The sequence below is a fragment of the Lepisma saccharinum genome, chromosome 7 (genome assembly GCF_977018435.1).
Source record: "Lepisma saccharinum chromosome 7, izLepSacc3.1, whole genome shotgun sequence".
Taxonomy (NCBI): domain Eukaryota; kingdom Metazoa; phylum Arthropoda; class Insecta; order Zygentoma; family Lepismatidae; genus Lepisma; species Lepisma saccharinum.
In genome coordinates, this window is record NC_139235.1 from 39,491,392 (window position 1) to 39,509,796 (window position 18,405).

The 18,405-nt window shown below is 36.5% G+C and overlaps 1 protein-coding gene across 2 annotated transcripts in view; it reads right to left on the bottom strand.

The window, feature by feature from the left end:
- Gel (Gelsolin) overlaps positions 1-18,405 on the bottom strand; it is a 136,053-nt gene that overhangs the window by 17,511 nt on the left and 100,137 nt on the right. For both annotated transcript variants that reach the window (XM_083125180.1, XM_083125181.1), the window contains exons 12-17: positions 17,510-17,648; positions 16,323-16,417; positions 12,377-12,499; positions 11,225-11,473; positions 8,744-8,854; positions 4,299-4,424 (exon numbers count right to left, since the gene is read on the bottom strand). In XM_083125180.1, the coding sequence (XP_082981306.1) occupies positions 4,299-4,424; positions 8,744-8,854; positions 11,225-11,473; positions 12,377-12,499; positions 16,323-16,417; positions 17,510-17,648 (843 nt within the window). The remainder of the gene's footprint in view (positions 1-4,298; positions 4,425-8,743; positions 8,855-11,224; positions 11,474-12,376; positions 12,500-16,322; positions 16,418-17,509; positions 17,649-18,405) is intronic.

Sequence of the window (18,405 nt, forward strand, 5' to 3'; positions counted from 1 at the left end):
TCCTAGGGGTGTGGGATATTTAAATATTGATAATGAGTCTGCTATATTGAGTATCAAAACTGAAGGTTGTGTTACCCATTGAATAGGTGAAAAAAAAATGGGAGTCCAAAATCACAATTGAGTACAGTGGTTCACTCTGCACTTTAGTTCTCAACCCCTCCTCCTCCCCTTAAATTATTGAGTAACTAAAAAAAGGGTTGTTACAATCATCATGTACAAGTCAAGCACAAAGTTTTTGCGAGGGCCATTGTCGATCTTTATAATATTGGAACCGTCAATAATAATTATTAATATCATTGATATCAATCTGGAACTCAATGCTAATAATTCACACATATTTTTGAGGTTATTTGTCCACTATTTTAGTTATTTCAAAGTGAATATATTTATAGTAAAGAGAAACAACTGCTTAACATTAAAAACATAGAAGGGAGACCACAGATGGGCTATGAAGTCACATTTTTCTCCCAACTGAGTCAGCCTTAAAAACATAAAACGAAATATTTTGTACAGAGAATGTACTCCATGCTAGTTACTAAAACAAACATGTTTACACATAAATTAACTGGTATTGACACAAAGGGGGGATAAAAAGGTTGACCTAATATGGAACAACATTCTGGATGTAACAGAAGCATGCAGTCCACAGACATAAATTTGTACTTACTGCTGACATTTCCACTATAAATGGGTAATAATTATGTTGATCAAGCTTATAGTAGGTATAATTGATATTCAGATACCAGGTGGGAAAATATACTTAGTGATTCAAGAGTAATTTTTTTGTACATGGGAGGTCACACTAGTTGCCAGCAGATGAAGATAGCTGTGGAAACAGTAAACATTGCCAGTATCATCCATAGAATATAATTTTCAAAATAAGGTACAAGAAGATGCACACTGTATTTTCATCAATATTGAAGTATAAAGCCCAAACCATTACTTTTCTCTTCATATTTCATTCTGAAAACTCCATTAACATTAATGTATAATCATGCACTTAATCTATGTTTACAAAATATAACAGTTGCCAGTTAAGAAGTTTCATTCTTCATGCTGGATAAATACACTGCTTCAAAGGGCATGGTTGTTGGAAATAGTTGTGGAAAGAACATTCTGCACTTTGAAGTTGTTATAGGAATGCTTAAATGTCATTGTTACAGGTTTGTATGTTCAAGAGAATATTGCCGTTGTTAGGGACTTATTGTTACAACTTACACCCTATCTTAAAAAGTGTGTGTGTGTGTATAAAAGCAAGGAGGGCCAAAAGGCATAAGTAAAAATCAAAGAAGGTAAAAGGAAACACTCACCGGACAGTAGAAAAATTCAAAATTTTTCGCTAACTTCGTAGCATCATCGGTGTGAGGAGAAAGAGACGGAACCGGAAGTTGGGGCCCTGCAGAGTTGGCAGGTCCCCATCTAAGAAGAAGCAGTGCGTAGAACGAAAACAACACTGTTTCGTCACCAGGCTCATCGTAAACTGTGAGTGTGTGGGATGAGTTGCGAGGGAGGGCGGGAGGGATGGGATGGCTTGGGAGGGATGGTCTGTGAGGGATGGGCATTACTGGGTGGCCTTGTTCAGGCCAGGTGGAGTGGTTGCACTCATGGCCGATATATAGGCCCTCTCCAATCTTCTGGGAACAAAGGTGTTGGCTGGATGGGGTAGGAGATGGATGATCGCTACCCGGAAGCAGTCGTTGAAACTGATGTTGTGGTGGTTGGTGTGGATGGCGACAGTGAAGTCCAGGTTGTGGGTGGAGGAGCGGTGGTTATTCATGCGGAGGTTAAGGGCCGTTGATGTTTCCCCCAGGTAAAAATCACCACAGATGTTGCAGGTGAGGATGTAGATAAGGTTTGAGGTATGGCAGGTCCCTTTGGGATGGAGGGTAAATTTGCCAGTGGTCGTGTGCACCTGGTGGGTGTGAGAAGTAATGAGGATGGAGCAGGTCTTGCACCTGGGGCAGTTGCATTTATGGGCCGGGGGGTATTGGATGTGTGGTGAAGGAGTGTTGTGGACCAGGATGTTTAGGAGGTTGGGGGCCCGTTTGAAACCCACTCTGGGTTTGTCGGGAAATATGTTTTTAGTTTCAGGATCACTGTGGAGAATTGGGAGAAGAGTGTGCAGTGTGTTCCTGATTTTGTTGAGGTGGGGATGATATTGGGTGATGAGTGCAGGTGGGTTGGTTGCAGCAGGTTTCTTGGTGTTAGTGGTGTGTGAGGCAGCTCGCGATATTTGCTTGGTGACCAGGATGGAGGGATATCCATGGTTGACCAGGGCCTGGTGTAGGCGGAGGATATAGTTCTGGCGGGAGGTGGGTGAAGTGTTCAGGCGCTGTCCCCTGAGGGCCAGAGAGAATGGAATGGCTTTTTTTGGTGTGGAACAGGTGGGAGCTGGAGAAGTGTAGGTATTGCATGTGGTTGGTGGGTTTTATGTGGATGGAGGTAGTCAGGTGTCCTACCTCGATGTGCACGTTCACATCCAGGAAGGTGATCTGGTTGGGGGAGTGCGTCCAGGTGAATTTTAGGGAACGGAAGTGGTTAAGTTGGTCCAGGAAAGCTGACAAGGATGGTTCTCCATGTGTCCAGAGCATGAAGATGTCGAAGCGGAGCCAGAGGAGGGGTTGGGTAGCCAAAAACTCTTGCTCAAGTTTGCCCATGAAGAGGTTTGCATAGGATGGGGCCATTCTGGTACCCATGGCTGTACCTCAGAACAACAGTTTGAAATGATCCAGTCAGTATCCCTTACTCACAAAATGTATACCTAATCATTGTCTACAATCAGAATTCATTCTGACCTGGTGGGAAAAACTGGTTGGGTGACATGTAATAGTTTTGATATTTGGTTTTTCTTAGCTTTCCTTTTTTCCTCATTTACAATAGCTAATAAAAACTCTTACTGGAATTCGCATTATCATTCATAAAAGACATGCTTGTCTAAATGTTTAGTGGAGAAATTTGATGTGTATATTTGTTTAAAAAGCCTTAAGCAAACGATTTTAAGAGAAGCAAATTTGTTTCCAAGTCCATGCATGTGAAGCAAAGCTTATGAAAGTAAGCAAGTGTACCATATATGAAGCAATAAAGCAGCACCAATATTTATCAATGCAATTCATATCTTAACCCAAAATTCACAACTACAAAAACAATATACAGTAATTTTGTGTTAATGCTAATATCATGCAATTGAACAAATTAAAATAATTGTTAATAACCAGGATAAATTACATGCTTATTCAACCCTTTGTAGAAATTTCTAATAAATGGTTTTATACATACTTTCACCATGTGCCAGAAATACAAAAATGTTGTTTCCAATGTTATATCAAAATAATGTAAAAAAAAATATCGCTGCATGTTGAATTTACAATACTCGCCATTGAAATTTCATGCATTAAACAATAACATTAATTTAAACAGAATTCTAATACATAATATTACACATTCAGTTCATGCCACATAGCAGAAGGTATAGCAGGCAGATTTCACAACCTCAGCAGAAAAGATTTAAACATTCCAATGTTTCATCTAACATTAGTTTTATGAATTTATATGAGATCTAATAGTTTGACTAGTAATTATTTGTTACATGTTATTCATCTTTGATGTATAAGAAACTACTCTCTCTACCTTACGAAGACAATCTGCATGACATGAAAACTGGCATCAGGAGTCCGGTCAGATATTAGTTAAATGAAATATAGCAATGGCTCATGGGTTATGTGGCTCAAACCATCTTCCAGCAATCACCAGAAAAAATGTGAGATATCAATGAAGAAGCATACTGTTATGTTTAATAATGATTACTCACGCTAAAAATAGAAGTGTAGTATATAATTCACCAAAAATGATAATTTCAAGAAATGCATTTCAGATGCGAACTCTTACTCTAAAGACAATTGTGTTTTCAAGGGTTTGACCTGAAACTGCTTCTTTGAAGCAAAATGCGTGTCTAAGACAATACTTCCCTTTTTTTGCATAAACACATGATCTCATGGCATTATTGAAAGAAAATGCAGTCTTCACCAAGACTCAAACCCAAGTATGACATACTCTGCCATTGCTCTAGCATGTCAGCCATGGCATGGATTAATTTTTCTGCAGTGACAATGGTACAGTATGCTAGAGACCCAGATTCAAGTCCTCGAACCAGCATATTTCATTATATTTCTGTGGCAATACATATCCTGCATAAATGTAATCTTACTAGCTCTCTCAAAGACATTCACTGGAAAGAAAAGAAATTTGCATATTAAACTATGCAAATGGACTTCGTGCAATTTTAAACTACATATACTCACATCCCATAAATCTGGATTCCAGCTCGGAAATATTGATTTGAAACTCTCTGGCTCTTCTCCTTGTTTCACAGCAAAAATCAGTGTTAAGTCAGCACTGCGTGGGCTTGGATCAGTTTCCAAATATTTCTGTTGAAATAAAACAAAATAAATAAACAAGAGAATTCACTAAAGAGAAGAACCAGTGTGTTGTGACAAATACTGTTTCAATAAAATTTAAACTTTTGTGCATTATGATGCATACACAATAATTATTTAACATTATGGAAGGACAAATATAAAATTTCAACAAGGCTGACAAAGTACTGATACAATATTTAATACCTACATTCTTTTGTACTTACTTACCCGATACAGTTCTGGGTGAACCTTGGCCTACCCAATTACACCTCTCCTTCTCTATTCTTTTGCTGTCACCTTATAATCAAAGTACTGGGTGGAAACACATTGTACAGTGATCCATATATCACTTTCAACTGTAGGCCCAGTACTGATAGCCTATCTGTTCATGCGCACCAACTATGTGGGTGCTCTGGGGCTCGAGCACCCACATAAATAATCAAGATTTTTAGTTTGATAAAAACAAAATAAAATAAATATTTCTCACTTGCCATTATCAAAAAATAATAAGCAATTAAAACATTGAGATGGAAGTTAAAATTTCTAACCTCTAAAACATAATTGTTTCAAATGTGTTTGTGCAAAGGCAACCAAGCAACACATTCCCCCCTTCCTTGCCTGTCTCTGGCCAAGTCAAAGGCAGTCCCCACAATAACAATGGAAGTATATTGTATTGTGAATAGAATCCCGTCTTTTCGGCTTGCTTTGATGTTTCCTTACAAGTGACACACTACAATACGCCCACTCCATTTGTCAACAATTGTTTTAAAATAACTACTTGCCGATATTGAGCACTAATAAAAAATAAACCGAAACACAAGGAAGACGATTGTGACCGACTACCTCAATGGTTGATTTTTTTCTTCTTTTGTTTGTTTCAATCAGGTAAATAGTGGCGTGGTTTACGATTTCAGTGAAGTTGTTTTAATGTAATCTGGATTGTTATCGTTTTGTTTGTTCTCCAAGAGACAATGGCTTGGAAGGATGCGGGAACTTAGATTGTAGACTAGGAAGTTCTCATTTTCAAAAAAAGGGGTGTTTCCATGTTAATAGTTAGTACAAAGAAGAGGGTCTACTGACCGGATGCGTGGAGCAAAGGCTCTTCGCTGGGCAAAAATTTTCGCAATTTTCAAACGTGGCACTGGACGCATGTGGAAAGGTGAAACACAATATTGAGTATTGCTTCTTTACATACTTTCGAATTCGAACAGTAGGTTTGCTAGTCGCTATGGATAAATTCGTCATACGTTTGTCGTCGTCATCACAGGTGGATATTACTGACACTGAACATAGTGAAAAGCATGTTCAGTCAAAAAATAAGGAACCCGAGAATGTGTCTTCTGCCAATTCCTGTAGTACATTAGCAACAAATGTCAAGAAATCGTCAGGCAGGTCATACCATGAAGGATGGAAAAAAGACATTTCCTTGGATTTATTAGGACAAAGATTTGGACAAAGTGTTCTGTAGTGTGTGTAAAAATGCTTTTGATTCCAGTATAGTGCTTCCGTCGGCAACTGCTACTTCTGCAGACAGGGATTCGTGTAATGCATTTGTTCGAAATGGATTTTCCCAGTGGCAATGTTGATAATATCATTGCCTCTTGCAATCATTGTGCATGTAAGTTGTTTAAAGTATACAATACATATCTAACCGCCATTGATATGCACCCACAGAAATTTTGGAAAGTCTGTGCCCTTGTATCTGTGCATGAAGTGGACTTAAAACTTATCTTTTCTTTGCAGCATTTCTCCAAGTTCTACTCCTAGGGTTTTCAGATCATTCTCCAATTCATCCAGCTAACAGTTCCATACCCTCTATTCTACCAATATCTTATTAAATAGTAAACATTTCACGAAGACCTTGAATGGTTCCAAGTTTGGCAATATTTGTTTTAGTCCATTTGATGCTGAGATAGGATAATTAGGACTGGACCTACAGTTTAAATGGAATAACCTCCAGTGGGATAAGAAACCAGGACAGCTTGCTTGTAACTATTAATAATAACTGGGTGAGTGCAATGATTTTGCATTTTGAACAAGCTTTCTAGTGATATATAACAAGCCTACCTTTGGATAAAAATATAATTTTGCCACGTGACCTTGGCCTATGACCTTGAATATCTCAAAATATGTCATCACCAAAAATCATGAAAAAAATATATTTGGTCCCTCATGCCATACTACAAAACATATCAAAAAATCATTCTGGGACTGCAATGGGATCAGAAGATACAAAATAATATGTGTAACTATGTGACTGATAAAAGCCTCATTACATGAACTATGACGAGTGAAAAGTATTTTAACACCCACTACAAAATGTAAAGGAGTTATCCTGGTCATGAAAGAAATAGGTTGGGTACAGGGAGATCTCTAGCTGTGTGTGTCAAGCGCAGGTCCGGCATACTGTTGACCGCCATATTGAATTCAACGCAAAAATTTCAAAGGAAAGGGAGTAATGTGAAATATCAAATCAGGCTAGAATTTCACAAGAAATGAAGCGGCAAAGGTTTTTCCAACTTATCTTTAGCCAGCAAAAAGTTATACGCATATCTTTCACTTACGATATATGCACATTATAATGTTGTCAATATACCTGTGAGCACCCTTGTTGATGTCTCTCACACTCACATAGAACATTTGGCAATGTAGCAGGTGCAACATCATTGCAAGCAGTAACTATGCCTTCTCTCAGATGTTCAATATCATGGACTTTTAGTGCATGCATGCATTTTAGTCAAATGTTTCTGAAGGTAAAAGTCCTCCTAAGATGTTAGATCTGGGGAATGTGCAGGCCTTTTAATAGATCCCCGTCTGCCCATCAATCTATCTAGAAATTTACCATGAAGAAATTGCCAAAATGTCCACATAATGTGGTCATACCTTGTCCTGTTTCAAAACTCTGGAAAAAGTGCCATATCCCGTAAGCAAGGATGAAAAACCTGTTCACTTAACAAATCCAAGAAGCCCTCACCATTTAAGGTTCCTTGTTGAATATGGACCAACCATTCCCGTTCTCCATATACTATACCACATCATTAGCTTACCAGCAACAACCGTTCGGCTGGGATCTGTCTACTGTAGATTATCAAATCACAGGTATTGCATATTATTTTTATTAACTTCACCGTGAACATAAAAAATAGCCTCATCACTGAAGAATTTTTCATTCCAAAGGAAGTGTCACGTAATTGTTTGAGATATTTTTCCCACTATTCTTCACTATTCAACTATTTGATGAATGTTGCTGATTAAAATCATATGCAATGGTGCGTATACTTCTTTCTCTCACAAGATGTCAGCATGATCTCGATGAGTTCCTAACACGTTAGGAGCATTCTAATGCTTTCTCCTCGAAAAGGAGAAAATAGTTACAAGCATGCAGTAATAACTTTTTGCCGCTTCATTTCTCGTGAAATTCTAGCCTGATTTGATATTTCACATCACCCCCTTTCCTTTGAAACTTTTGCGTTGAATTCAATATGGCGGTCAACAGTATGCCGGACCTGCGCTTGACACACACAGCAAGAGATCTCCCTGTACCCAACCTATTTTTTTCATGACCAGGATAACTCGTTTACATTTTGTAGAGGGTGTTAAAAGACTATTCACTCGTCATAGTTCATGTAATGAGGCTTTTATCAGTCACATAGTTACACATATTATTTTGTATCTTCTGATCCCATTGCAGTCCCAGAATGATTTTTTGATATGTTTTGTAGTATGGCATGAGAGACCAAATATATTTTTTTTCATGATTTTTGGTGATGACATGTTTTGAGATATTCAAGTTCATAGGCCAAGGTCACGTGGCAAAATTATATTTTTATCCAAAGGTAGGCTTGTTATATATCACTTGAAAACTTGTTCAATTCCCTGTACAATAAGCTTTATTTGAGCTTCCTAGGTGAAATAGGGGCGGAGGTACAGCACATTTAATTTAGCTAAGGGGGCTCAAAAAGAGCAATTTCTGCTAACTTTGACCTTGAATAATTTAACAATTACAAGACGCACAAAACTAAAAATTTTCATAGTTACTAAGTTCCATGCATAGTTTCAACTCCCCAAATTTCATGAAAATCGGAGATGGTCAGGTTGGAAATTGCACATTTCTGTGTTGATTTGGCATGGAATGACTTATATGTTATTATTCAAATCAAGTAATGTTTTTTTCAGTAGGGTTCAAATATTGTTACATAAAATTGACTTTTTTAACTTCGTACACATGACATTTCACACTTATTCAGCAAAAGTGTTCTATATATTTACTAAGTATGAAATTTGAATTATGTATTTGTAACATGATATATAAATGTTGTAACACTTACCGTTGCCATCTTCAAACCATGTTCTTTTTCTTCTGATGTAGCATCATTGCCAATCCAAACATATATTTCATCTCCAGAATCTAAGACCATGATGTCATCTGTGTCAAGATCCTTAAAATAAACAAAGTTATTAAACATCACCATATGTTTGGCTGAATGCTAGTGACAATAGATCTTTATTGACATTTAGGTTTCACCGACATAGCGAGGCATAGGCTCACTAGGACCAGGTCCCTTCCAATTTTGCCAAATAATCTAGAATAATTGGGCAATGAATTGCGAACGTTAGGAAAATACTTTATAACACAGTGTCAAACTTTAAAACCATGCTTTCATTTTTTTGCGCTAAAATTTCAGTTTGGAAGCAAACAATGGAAAAAATTACAATGGGGCGACAAACTAATGTTACACAAGAACTTAATTAGTGCAACAAACAATTTTTTACTAAATGTCAAAGAATAACACCTGGATGGTAGACGACGAGAACTGTGTACAAGGACTTACAGATCACACCACAAAAAGTGTTAAATGTGTTTCTATGAGCAAAGATGCATATGTAAGGGACAATTTTGAAACATCGACAATTACAATTAACATTTCATCTGATTGTACTAATGTTTTAACCAAATCAATCATATCATTATCCCACTACATAAGAAGGGCAGTAGCTATGACTGTAATAACTACAGAGCAATTTGCCTCTCATCAGTCGCTTATAAATTATACACAAGGATACTAGAAAGACGTCTCAGAAAAGTGGTGGAGGAAGATATGGAGGAGGAGCAGGCAGCATTCCGCCCTAAAAGGCAAACACAAGATCATATATATACTATAAGAACGATTATGGAAAAAAGAATTGTCAAGAACAAGGACACACATCTAGCTTTTATAGACCTAAAAGCTGCTTTTGATTCAGTCCCTAGGCAATATGTATGGGAAGCATTGGAGTCAAAGAAAGTACCAGTAAGATTATTGAATGCAATAAAAATTGTATATAATAATCCTGTAGGAACAATTAGAGTAGATGGCGAACACTCAGGTAAATTTGACATTGAGAAAGGCATAAAACAAGGAGACAGCCTCAGTCCAATCCTATTTAATGTATTTTTAGACGAAATTGCTAAAATATGCAAACGACGAACACACAGAATGAAGATAGGCATGTGGAGATTAAGGCCAGTATATATCCAAGCACTATTATATGCCGATGATATCGTACTGATATCAGATACACCTGAGAGACTTCAGCAAGCAGTGGAAGAATGGTATGAAGAACTTAAAAGGAAAGGCATGAAGATTAATATAGGAAAGAGTAAGATCATGCGGGTGACTAAAGAGGACAAGGAAAATGAAGCCCTGAATATAATATGCGAAGGGAAACAACTAGAGAAAGTAGAAACATATGAATACTTAGGAACTATCATAAGTAGCAGTAGGAAAATTGATCAAGAGATAATGAATAGGACAAAGAAGGCAGCATATTATCAAATGAGTAATACTTTAGTGGGAAAAAGAGAGATCAGTATAAAAACAAAAATGCAACTCTACAACTCAATTGTAGTTCCCATCATGGGCTATGGCACAGAAAGCTTAGCACTCCAAGATAAACATCTAAGTAAATTTCAAGCAATAGAGATGAAATATCTTAGAAGAACAGTGGGGAAAACTCGAAGAGACAGAATAAGAAATGAAAGAATAAGAGAAGAGGTAAAACAAAAGAAGACAATGACTGAAGTAGTAGAGGAATGCCAGCTGAAGTGGTATGGACATGTAAATAGAATGAATGAGGATAGGAAAGTCAAGCAAGTGATGGAGATGAGGGTTGAGGGAAGAGTAGGAAGAGGCAGGCCAAGAAATACATGGGAAGATAGAATAGAAAAGATAGGATTAAAATATGGAAAAACTAAGAACGAAATGAGAAGAATGAGTCGAGACCGGACGGAGTGGATGAGATGGACAGAACGAGGTACCCGACGCTTAACGGCATAAGGGAATGGAAGAGAAGAAGAAGAAGAAGTACTAATGTTTAGATTTAGCATTTTATCAATACAGTAGTCACGATTGTCATGTTAAGTGACAGGTACCTTGTGCATTTAAAAAAAAAAAATGAAAGGTGGGTCTCACCTGAAGAAAAATGCTGGCTAGAACAATGGCAGTTTTAATAGGACATTAGCCACTGTCCATTTGTCTCTTGAAACATTGAGATCACATTCTCATATTTTAAAATTCTTAGTTACAAATAAATGTAAATGTAAGATTTACTGATACTGATAACCAATAGTACCTATCCGATATAAAATTCCAAATGTTGTATAAAGAGCCTGAAGGGCTTATCCACATCTTTATTTAATGTATTAACAGGAGAGAACAGTAATTTTGCCAATTACAATCAAACTGCTGATTGTACATGTATCTTTGTACTTGACTGTACTAGAAATGTGATATTTACAAAACCAAGACAATGAATGAGAAAAAGCTTACATCTTGCTTGAAGTCTGGGATTTCTTCCACTCGTAGCCTTCCAGCTGCTGTGAGCAGGCAGTGGAAGAGACGAGGCAGGAGCAGTGGATTGCTGTCTGCATTGAAGCTCTTTGGATAATCTCCCTGTCCTCCAATAGCACTCCAGAATTCATCAGGTTCCTCCCCTTCAATTACATCCTGGGACTCTCTCTCTGGTGAGAGAATGGCTGCAGCGTTACGAGCCATTTCCTTCTCATCGTCAGAAGCTCCCTGTGTAACAGAAAATCAGTTAAATAACTTACTGAAGATCTACAGTGTTTATAATGGTACAGTATTTATGCTATTGTATTGACGCTCTGCAGTACATGAAGATTATTTTTGTTTGTTAAAACATGATGAACCTCTTGTGTGATAAAAGTATTAGCTCTTTATTGAAAACTTGTGCCTGTTGTTAAAAGATATAAAGTGCCCTTAGTGGGATATGGGCCTGCCAAAGAGACATGGTAAGTGAGCATCAGTCACATTTGCTAGTCTATTATTTCCTGTATTTAATCTAGGCTTCGGAGATAGCCTAGCTAGCCTAGAATATACATGCCTGGTGCCCTCCCCAACACATAAGAAAAGCCTCACTTCCACGTTGTACACCCTGGACTGCAGACTAATGAGGCTCTGGCGACTGGCCCCCTGGCCAGTATAATTCTGTCTCGTCCTGTGTTTTGTCCTTATTTGTGCTGAGCGCCCTTTTTAGCCTCAGCTTTTAACTAAGGTAAGGACATTTTAGTTTTCAGATACATTTTTATTTTTGTTATGATATGAGGCTGGAGCCTCAGTGCTGACGCACCCAAAAAATTTTAATTCAAAATTCACAAATTCAAACATAAGAAAAGCTACATAAATACAGGTTTTTTTCTAACCAAAATATGCATTTTTGTAACATATTTGGGGGTATATCAAATATGACACCCCAGAAATGATGCTCCCACTCTGCCTTCACACTTTTTTAAAATAATTTTTTGGTGACATCTCTCTCTCCCTAAGTGGTCAACAAATTATTAGAGATTGAACAGAGAACAACAATCGGGAACAAGGATACACACATAATGGAGGATCCAAAAGTCTAACAAACAGTCATGTCTATAATAACAGTGAGAGATATGGATCATGAAAATTTACCTGTCCAAACCACAGATACGTTGCAGACGGAGTCTCCAAAACAAAAACATCATCAGAATTAAGAGAGGCAGCTACTTCTGGCACTTGAAGAGCCCTCACGTCATCTTCACATGTACCACGAACCTAAGAAAATAAAGAATGTAATATACAACCATACAGTTTCCACAATCAGTGTGGAAACAGTGATAAGATTTGAAAATGAGGTAACCAAACATAACTTTAAAGCATAGATTACACCTTGTGCAAACAGTATTATTAGAGACTGGATTTTAAAGGGAAAAATTTTACTCTAAAAAGGACAAAAAAAAGGGGGAAATTATTGCCAAAAAAGGAAATAAAAAAGGACTACAGTTTATTTTTGCACTCCACTAAAATATTATTTTAAATGAGAGCACAATATATATCATTCATATGTAAAAAGGGATACATTAAATTTCGTATGAAGCAAAGTAAAAAAATGCAAGAAATTTAATGCTTTTGTTACTGCTTAAGCCCAGATTGCAACAATCGCTGCAACGTACTCCCAACACTCATGGAGGGAAGGTAAGGTAGAAACCCCTTGTTCTTTCTTTCCTCTAAGCTGGACCAAATAGACAACTGTTGAATATTTTGTTTAGGGGAAAATACAGTCTTTCAAAATATTTGATATCTTGATAATAAAAGGACCAAAGAAGATTTTTTTTTTTAAAAAAAAAAAGGGGGAGGAAGGAATGTAGGCTGAAAAACTACTATCAGTGACAAAAATATTGAGCCCTTGGTTTACGCGCTTGTAAAATTGTACTCCGTGGGAGGAAAAAGTCAAATATACCTCATTGGATACCGCTTCAGGTATCTACTTTTTAATAAGTTATCTGAATTTTTTTTAAACTTAGTTTTCTTGCTATAATGAAAAATTCACTGAAAAGTGTAGTTTTTCCTTCCAATTTTCACGAATGGGGAACTTAACACCATACAGTTCATAATCGACTGTACATAAAATTTTAAGATTTTGTGTACTTGAAGTTTGATTATTTTTGCACCTCTGTAGAAAAAAATCAAATGCGCATTTTTACTAGTAACTTCAAAAATTGACATTTTAGGGAAACTTGCAAACTTTAAATACATAATTACAAATTCAATTAAATTGCAAAAAGCTGTTGATATAAAGCATTTGATCAAATTCCAGAAGTTTGGTGTCTGTACATCAAATATGGTTCCAGATATTAATTATTCTTTTGCACGCCTAATATGGTAAACAGGTGCATGACGTATGGCAGAGTGCGGCCAATCTCAGACTCTGCCGGCAGCAGGAGACTTCCACAGCGTTGCCGCTTCACTGCAAGAATTGCGCAAGTGCGTTCCGTCGAGCCGGTCCAAAGTATTGTCATTTTCCCAGTATTATTTTATGTCGCACATTTAAACAGATATATTGAGTAAAACGATGTTCGATGAGGACGATTTGAATGAAGTCTATGAGAGATCCCGTCTTATCTGTATACAATAATAATCCACCTGCTGTGTACAGCGATTTCATAAGAAAGGGAAACAGAGTGAGGTGCATACTAGCGATAGCAACACATATAAATTATATTTAAAAAATTGCGCATTTGAAGCCTTCACGCCAACTAACATTTTAAGAAAATATATTTCGAGCAAAAACGCATGTAAATTGTGTTTATCTCATAAAATTCACTTAATCATCGTATCGAGTAGTGGTGGTGGTTTCAGCATTTAATGCACCTGAAATATTGCTTTTATATTTTGGTCTGTTTCACAGCTGCAACTCTTGTAATAAGCAAGGAGTTGTGGTTTAATTAAGAGAGACAAAAGACTAAAAACATTAATGAATTTTCAATAAATATGAGTGAAAGGTAAAAGTAGAAAATGCTGTTCATAATGGATTCTGTTGAACTGGATAATTAAAATAAAAGTCGTGTATCTTTCTTCTCACCACACCTTGGAAAAACTCTCCCAATAAAATATTGGGTCGATGCAAATTTTTGTTGTTCTTTTTCTTTACATACTTTTTTCACTGTGCTGACGTAACCCCCAAACACTCAGACGTGCACTTGACACCTTGGTTTATGTCATTAGATGCGTCTATTCGTTTCCCCTGGTCGAAATATCTCTTGGCACTGACTATAATTTCTTTTGCACCACTATGATATTACCGTCTTGCCATTTTCACGCAACAAAAAAATCACTTCACAGAACCGCCATCACTCAATACAGTGCGTACGAACAAACACGTAAACTTGTGAGAGACCGATTACCTGGATAGAATGCACGTAATTATTATGGCTATGTGGGAGTTCAGGCAATAATTCAGAAATGCAGAAATGTAAACACAAAAGTGGCAAAAGAAAATTTCGGCATCTCTACAATGCTTTCCTTTGCGCAACACATTGTTTCGGCTCATGTCCAGTGTCAAAGCTGCTTGGACGTGGAGCGGCGATGCTTGGCAACGCTCTACATGCATACTTAGCAACGATGTGAATTGCGCGGGAACTGGTTGCCAAGAAAAACAATTCTCTCTGTTGTTTTCAATTCGCACAGTGTACAAGAATGACATACGAAACTTTAATTTTTATTCCACGGCCATCATTTTGATATGCATTTCATGACCATTGGGCTGACAATTACCAACATTGCAACATCATAATTAATCATTAATTGTGACTGTTCCACAGATGATAGTACCATTATATTTGGCTCAGATGTTTCCACATAAACAAGGTTCAATCGCAAAAATAAATCATATTTTTACGACTGTTTTACACGAAGCTACACACAATTGAATTTGACTTACGTAAAAAACACCCGAAAAAACTACACTTTTACAAACATTTTTGTCTGAATAGAAAACAGACAGAGCTAAAATCACTGTCTTGCTTTTGTCTAAAAGCAGACACTTGTAGCTTTCCAATGAGATATATTTGACTTTTTTCCTCCCACGGAGTACAATTTTACAAGCACGCGAACCGAGGGCTCAATATTTTTGTCATGGATAGTAGTCAATAAAGGGACCAGAAAGGAAAATGTATTTAAAAAATGGGAATGTGTGCTCAAAAAGGGAAATCAAAACCATGTAATCTTGTTGGTGAAAGATAATTATCAACTCTGTTGTTATTTTTTCCATGGTCAGTGTTGAAAAATAAGAAAAGGAATTCCCTTTAAAATCCAGCCTATAATTTTTTATGGATAAAGAATATACACGATTAGATTTATTATGTTAGTGAGTGGAAACTAATCACTTGTATTATTTATTCTTATAACAAGTAAGATATTTTGACAAGTTAGGAAAACATTTAAAGACAACTTATCCTAACTCTTTGAAATAGACTAGTTGCTACGAATAATAAAGAAATGTGTGTGTGTAATGATCAGCAGAGATTGTGTGCTCTATATTCATCTGGGGGTATTATTGTAAAAGGTGCATTTACTCTGATATATATCAAACTTAAGTTAATAATTTATCAATAAGAGTTTTTTTTTTAAAAAAAAGCATGGCTTCAAAAAATTAATTATCCTCAATATTGATGATTCTCCTGTTTCATTAACATTTCAAATAAAAGAAAACCCCATTTTGGAAACAATCATGTGATTTCATGGTTTGGTGTGGTAAGCACAGTTAAGGTATTGTGTAAATAAAGTTTCACATTTCCGCATTGCCATTGTTATTTGTCCCAGTGATGTGATACAATCTCCACTATGAACATCATAACCTGTGTTATTGAAAGCAGTGATCCTTTACAATTAATCAGACAATCAATAAAGACTGGAATGTGGAAATACAAAACTTAATCCACACAAAACCAGGTGATCGTTCATGCTTTCTCTAAAATTTCCAAAAATAATTTCAGTCGAATGATACGGGCATTTTAATATTGCACAGCCTATGGCAAGCAAGTAACTATGAAAAGAAATATTAAATATATACAAAAATTGAATATATTTATCCACTTACTTGGAACATTCTGGTTCCATCAACATCATAAGTATCATGATCATGGATGTTACGGAAGCCACTGGCATGTCCACCCATGAATATTATTAACTTGCCTGTAAAATATTACCAAATGCAAATGAGAGATAAGTCAAGAAAAATATTGTAATTTTAGCATAGACGAAACAAATACACAGTGGCGTAAATAACACCTCCTCAACCCCCGCAGCATGGCAGTAATAATGAAAAATTAAGAAAGACTGATAGTTCAGAAAAGTTTACCTTTCGGCGTTAAAATATATTTTCAATCCAACACATTATATATTTATGCCCCTCAAACTGCAAACAGAAAATGTTCATCACTAGAAAAGTAGAAAGTGAATTTCCAGGTTAGAAGAAAACCTTCATTAGCTGAATACTTCAAGCCCTAAATTATGTCGCCAAAGAAAATGTGCTGGAATTGTTTTCGCCCGCGATTTAGCAAGGTTTGGTGAAATTGTGCTGCTGTTAAGTTTCTTTTGTAATTGTTGTAGGGGAATCTGCTACAAATTTCTGGGAGAAGTATGAACAAGATCTTGCACTATAGCTAAATTGTTTCATTTCAGAATGTAGTGTCAACTGAAATCTTAAGAAGAACGCTGCTAAGCATTGAAAGCGATCATGCTCAAAAACTGGACTTGAAGAAACTTAGCACAAGAATTTGCTCCCATCAAAAAACGCAGAGGACTGGTAATGGGCATTTATCAATATCATAATTTTTGTAGTAACAGTGTATTTTCATTTGTAATTGTAACACAATTTTTAGTTTGTCTTTTAAAACCTTCCATACCAGTTTTTAAATAAATTAAAATTACATGTTATGTATTTTCATATTTGAAAATACCTAATAGAAATGCAGAAGTGAATTCATATTTTAGAAAAGAAAGATTTTTTTTAAAAAAAATACATAGGGGCGCACAACTAAGTTGCAGGGAGGTGCAGAACATGTTAGTTACGCTACTGCAAATACAGTTAAAATTTAAGATCTTAAGAAACTATTTTATGTGTTTGAAATAAGCTTGTTTAAGCATGTACATGTTATATTCCTTAAATTAAGAAAAAATAATTTCGACAGAAGAAAGAATTCAAACTAATGAAGTTAACAGATGTGAAATTGCTGCATCCAGTCTCTAAGATTTAAAAACATAATCACTATGTATATCACATACCTTTGAAAATCCTCAAGAAGTGTCGTGGTTCATTACCCTGGGTTACCCTGACCTGCACGGCTTTACCTCCTACCTCATCATCAAGCTTCACAGCATTAATGGCTGATGCTGCCTTCTCATCCTGGGTGCTGTTATTGCCCTAGGGGGAAACATGCCTAGGTTAATTATTTTTATTATAGTCTTACAATTTATTATATCATTTGTCCAAGTGTAATAAATACTAATTATTATGGATGTACAGTCACGGACAGTGATCAGAATGCTACAGCTACATTTACCAAAAAGTAGCCTCGCTACAGCTACATTTCCCAAAAAAGTAGCCTCGCTACAGCTACATTTCCCAAAAAAGTAGCCTCGCTACAGCTACATTTCCCAAAAAAGTAGCCTCGCTACAGCTACATTTCCCAAAAAAGTAGCCTCGCTACAGCTACATTTCCCAAAAAAGTAGCCTCGCTACAGCTACATTTCCCAAAAAAGTAGCCTCGCTACAGCTACATTTCCCAAAAAAGTAGCCTCGCTACAGCTACATTTCCCAAAAAAGTAGCCTCGCTACAGCTACATTTCCCAAAAAAGTAGCCTCGCTACAGCTACATTTCCCAAAAAAGTAGCCTCGCTACAGCTACATTTCCCAAAAAAGTAGCCTCGCTACGCTACTCCTGTTCGATACTCGCTACTTTTTGTGCTACTTCTGCATAAAAAGAAACAACCATATGGGTATTAAAAAATCTCCTACTACTGGTATTTATTATCATGATTCCAGTCATTCAATAATGTTGATAGCAGTGTTACTTCGGTTACTTATTTTTACTATAGTTTTTGAGAATACCATACCTATGCAAGTGGCATATCAATTCAAATTTGATATATGAATATTGCAATTAGGGTGTTACCCAAAT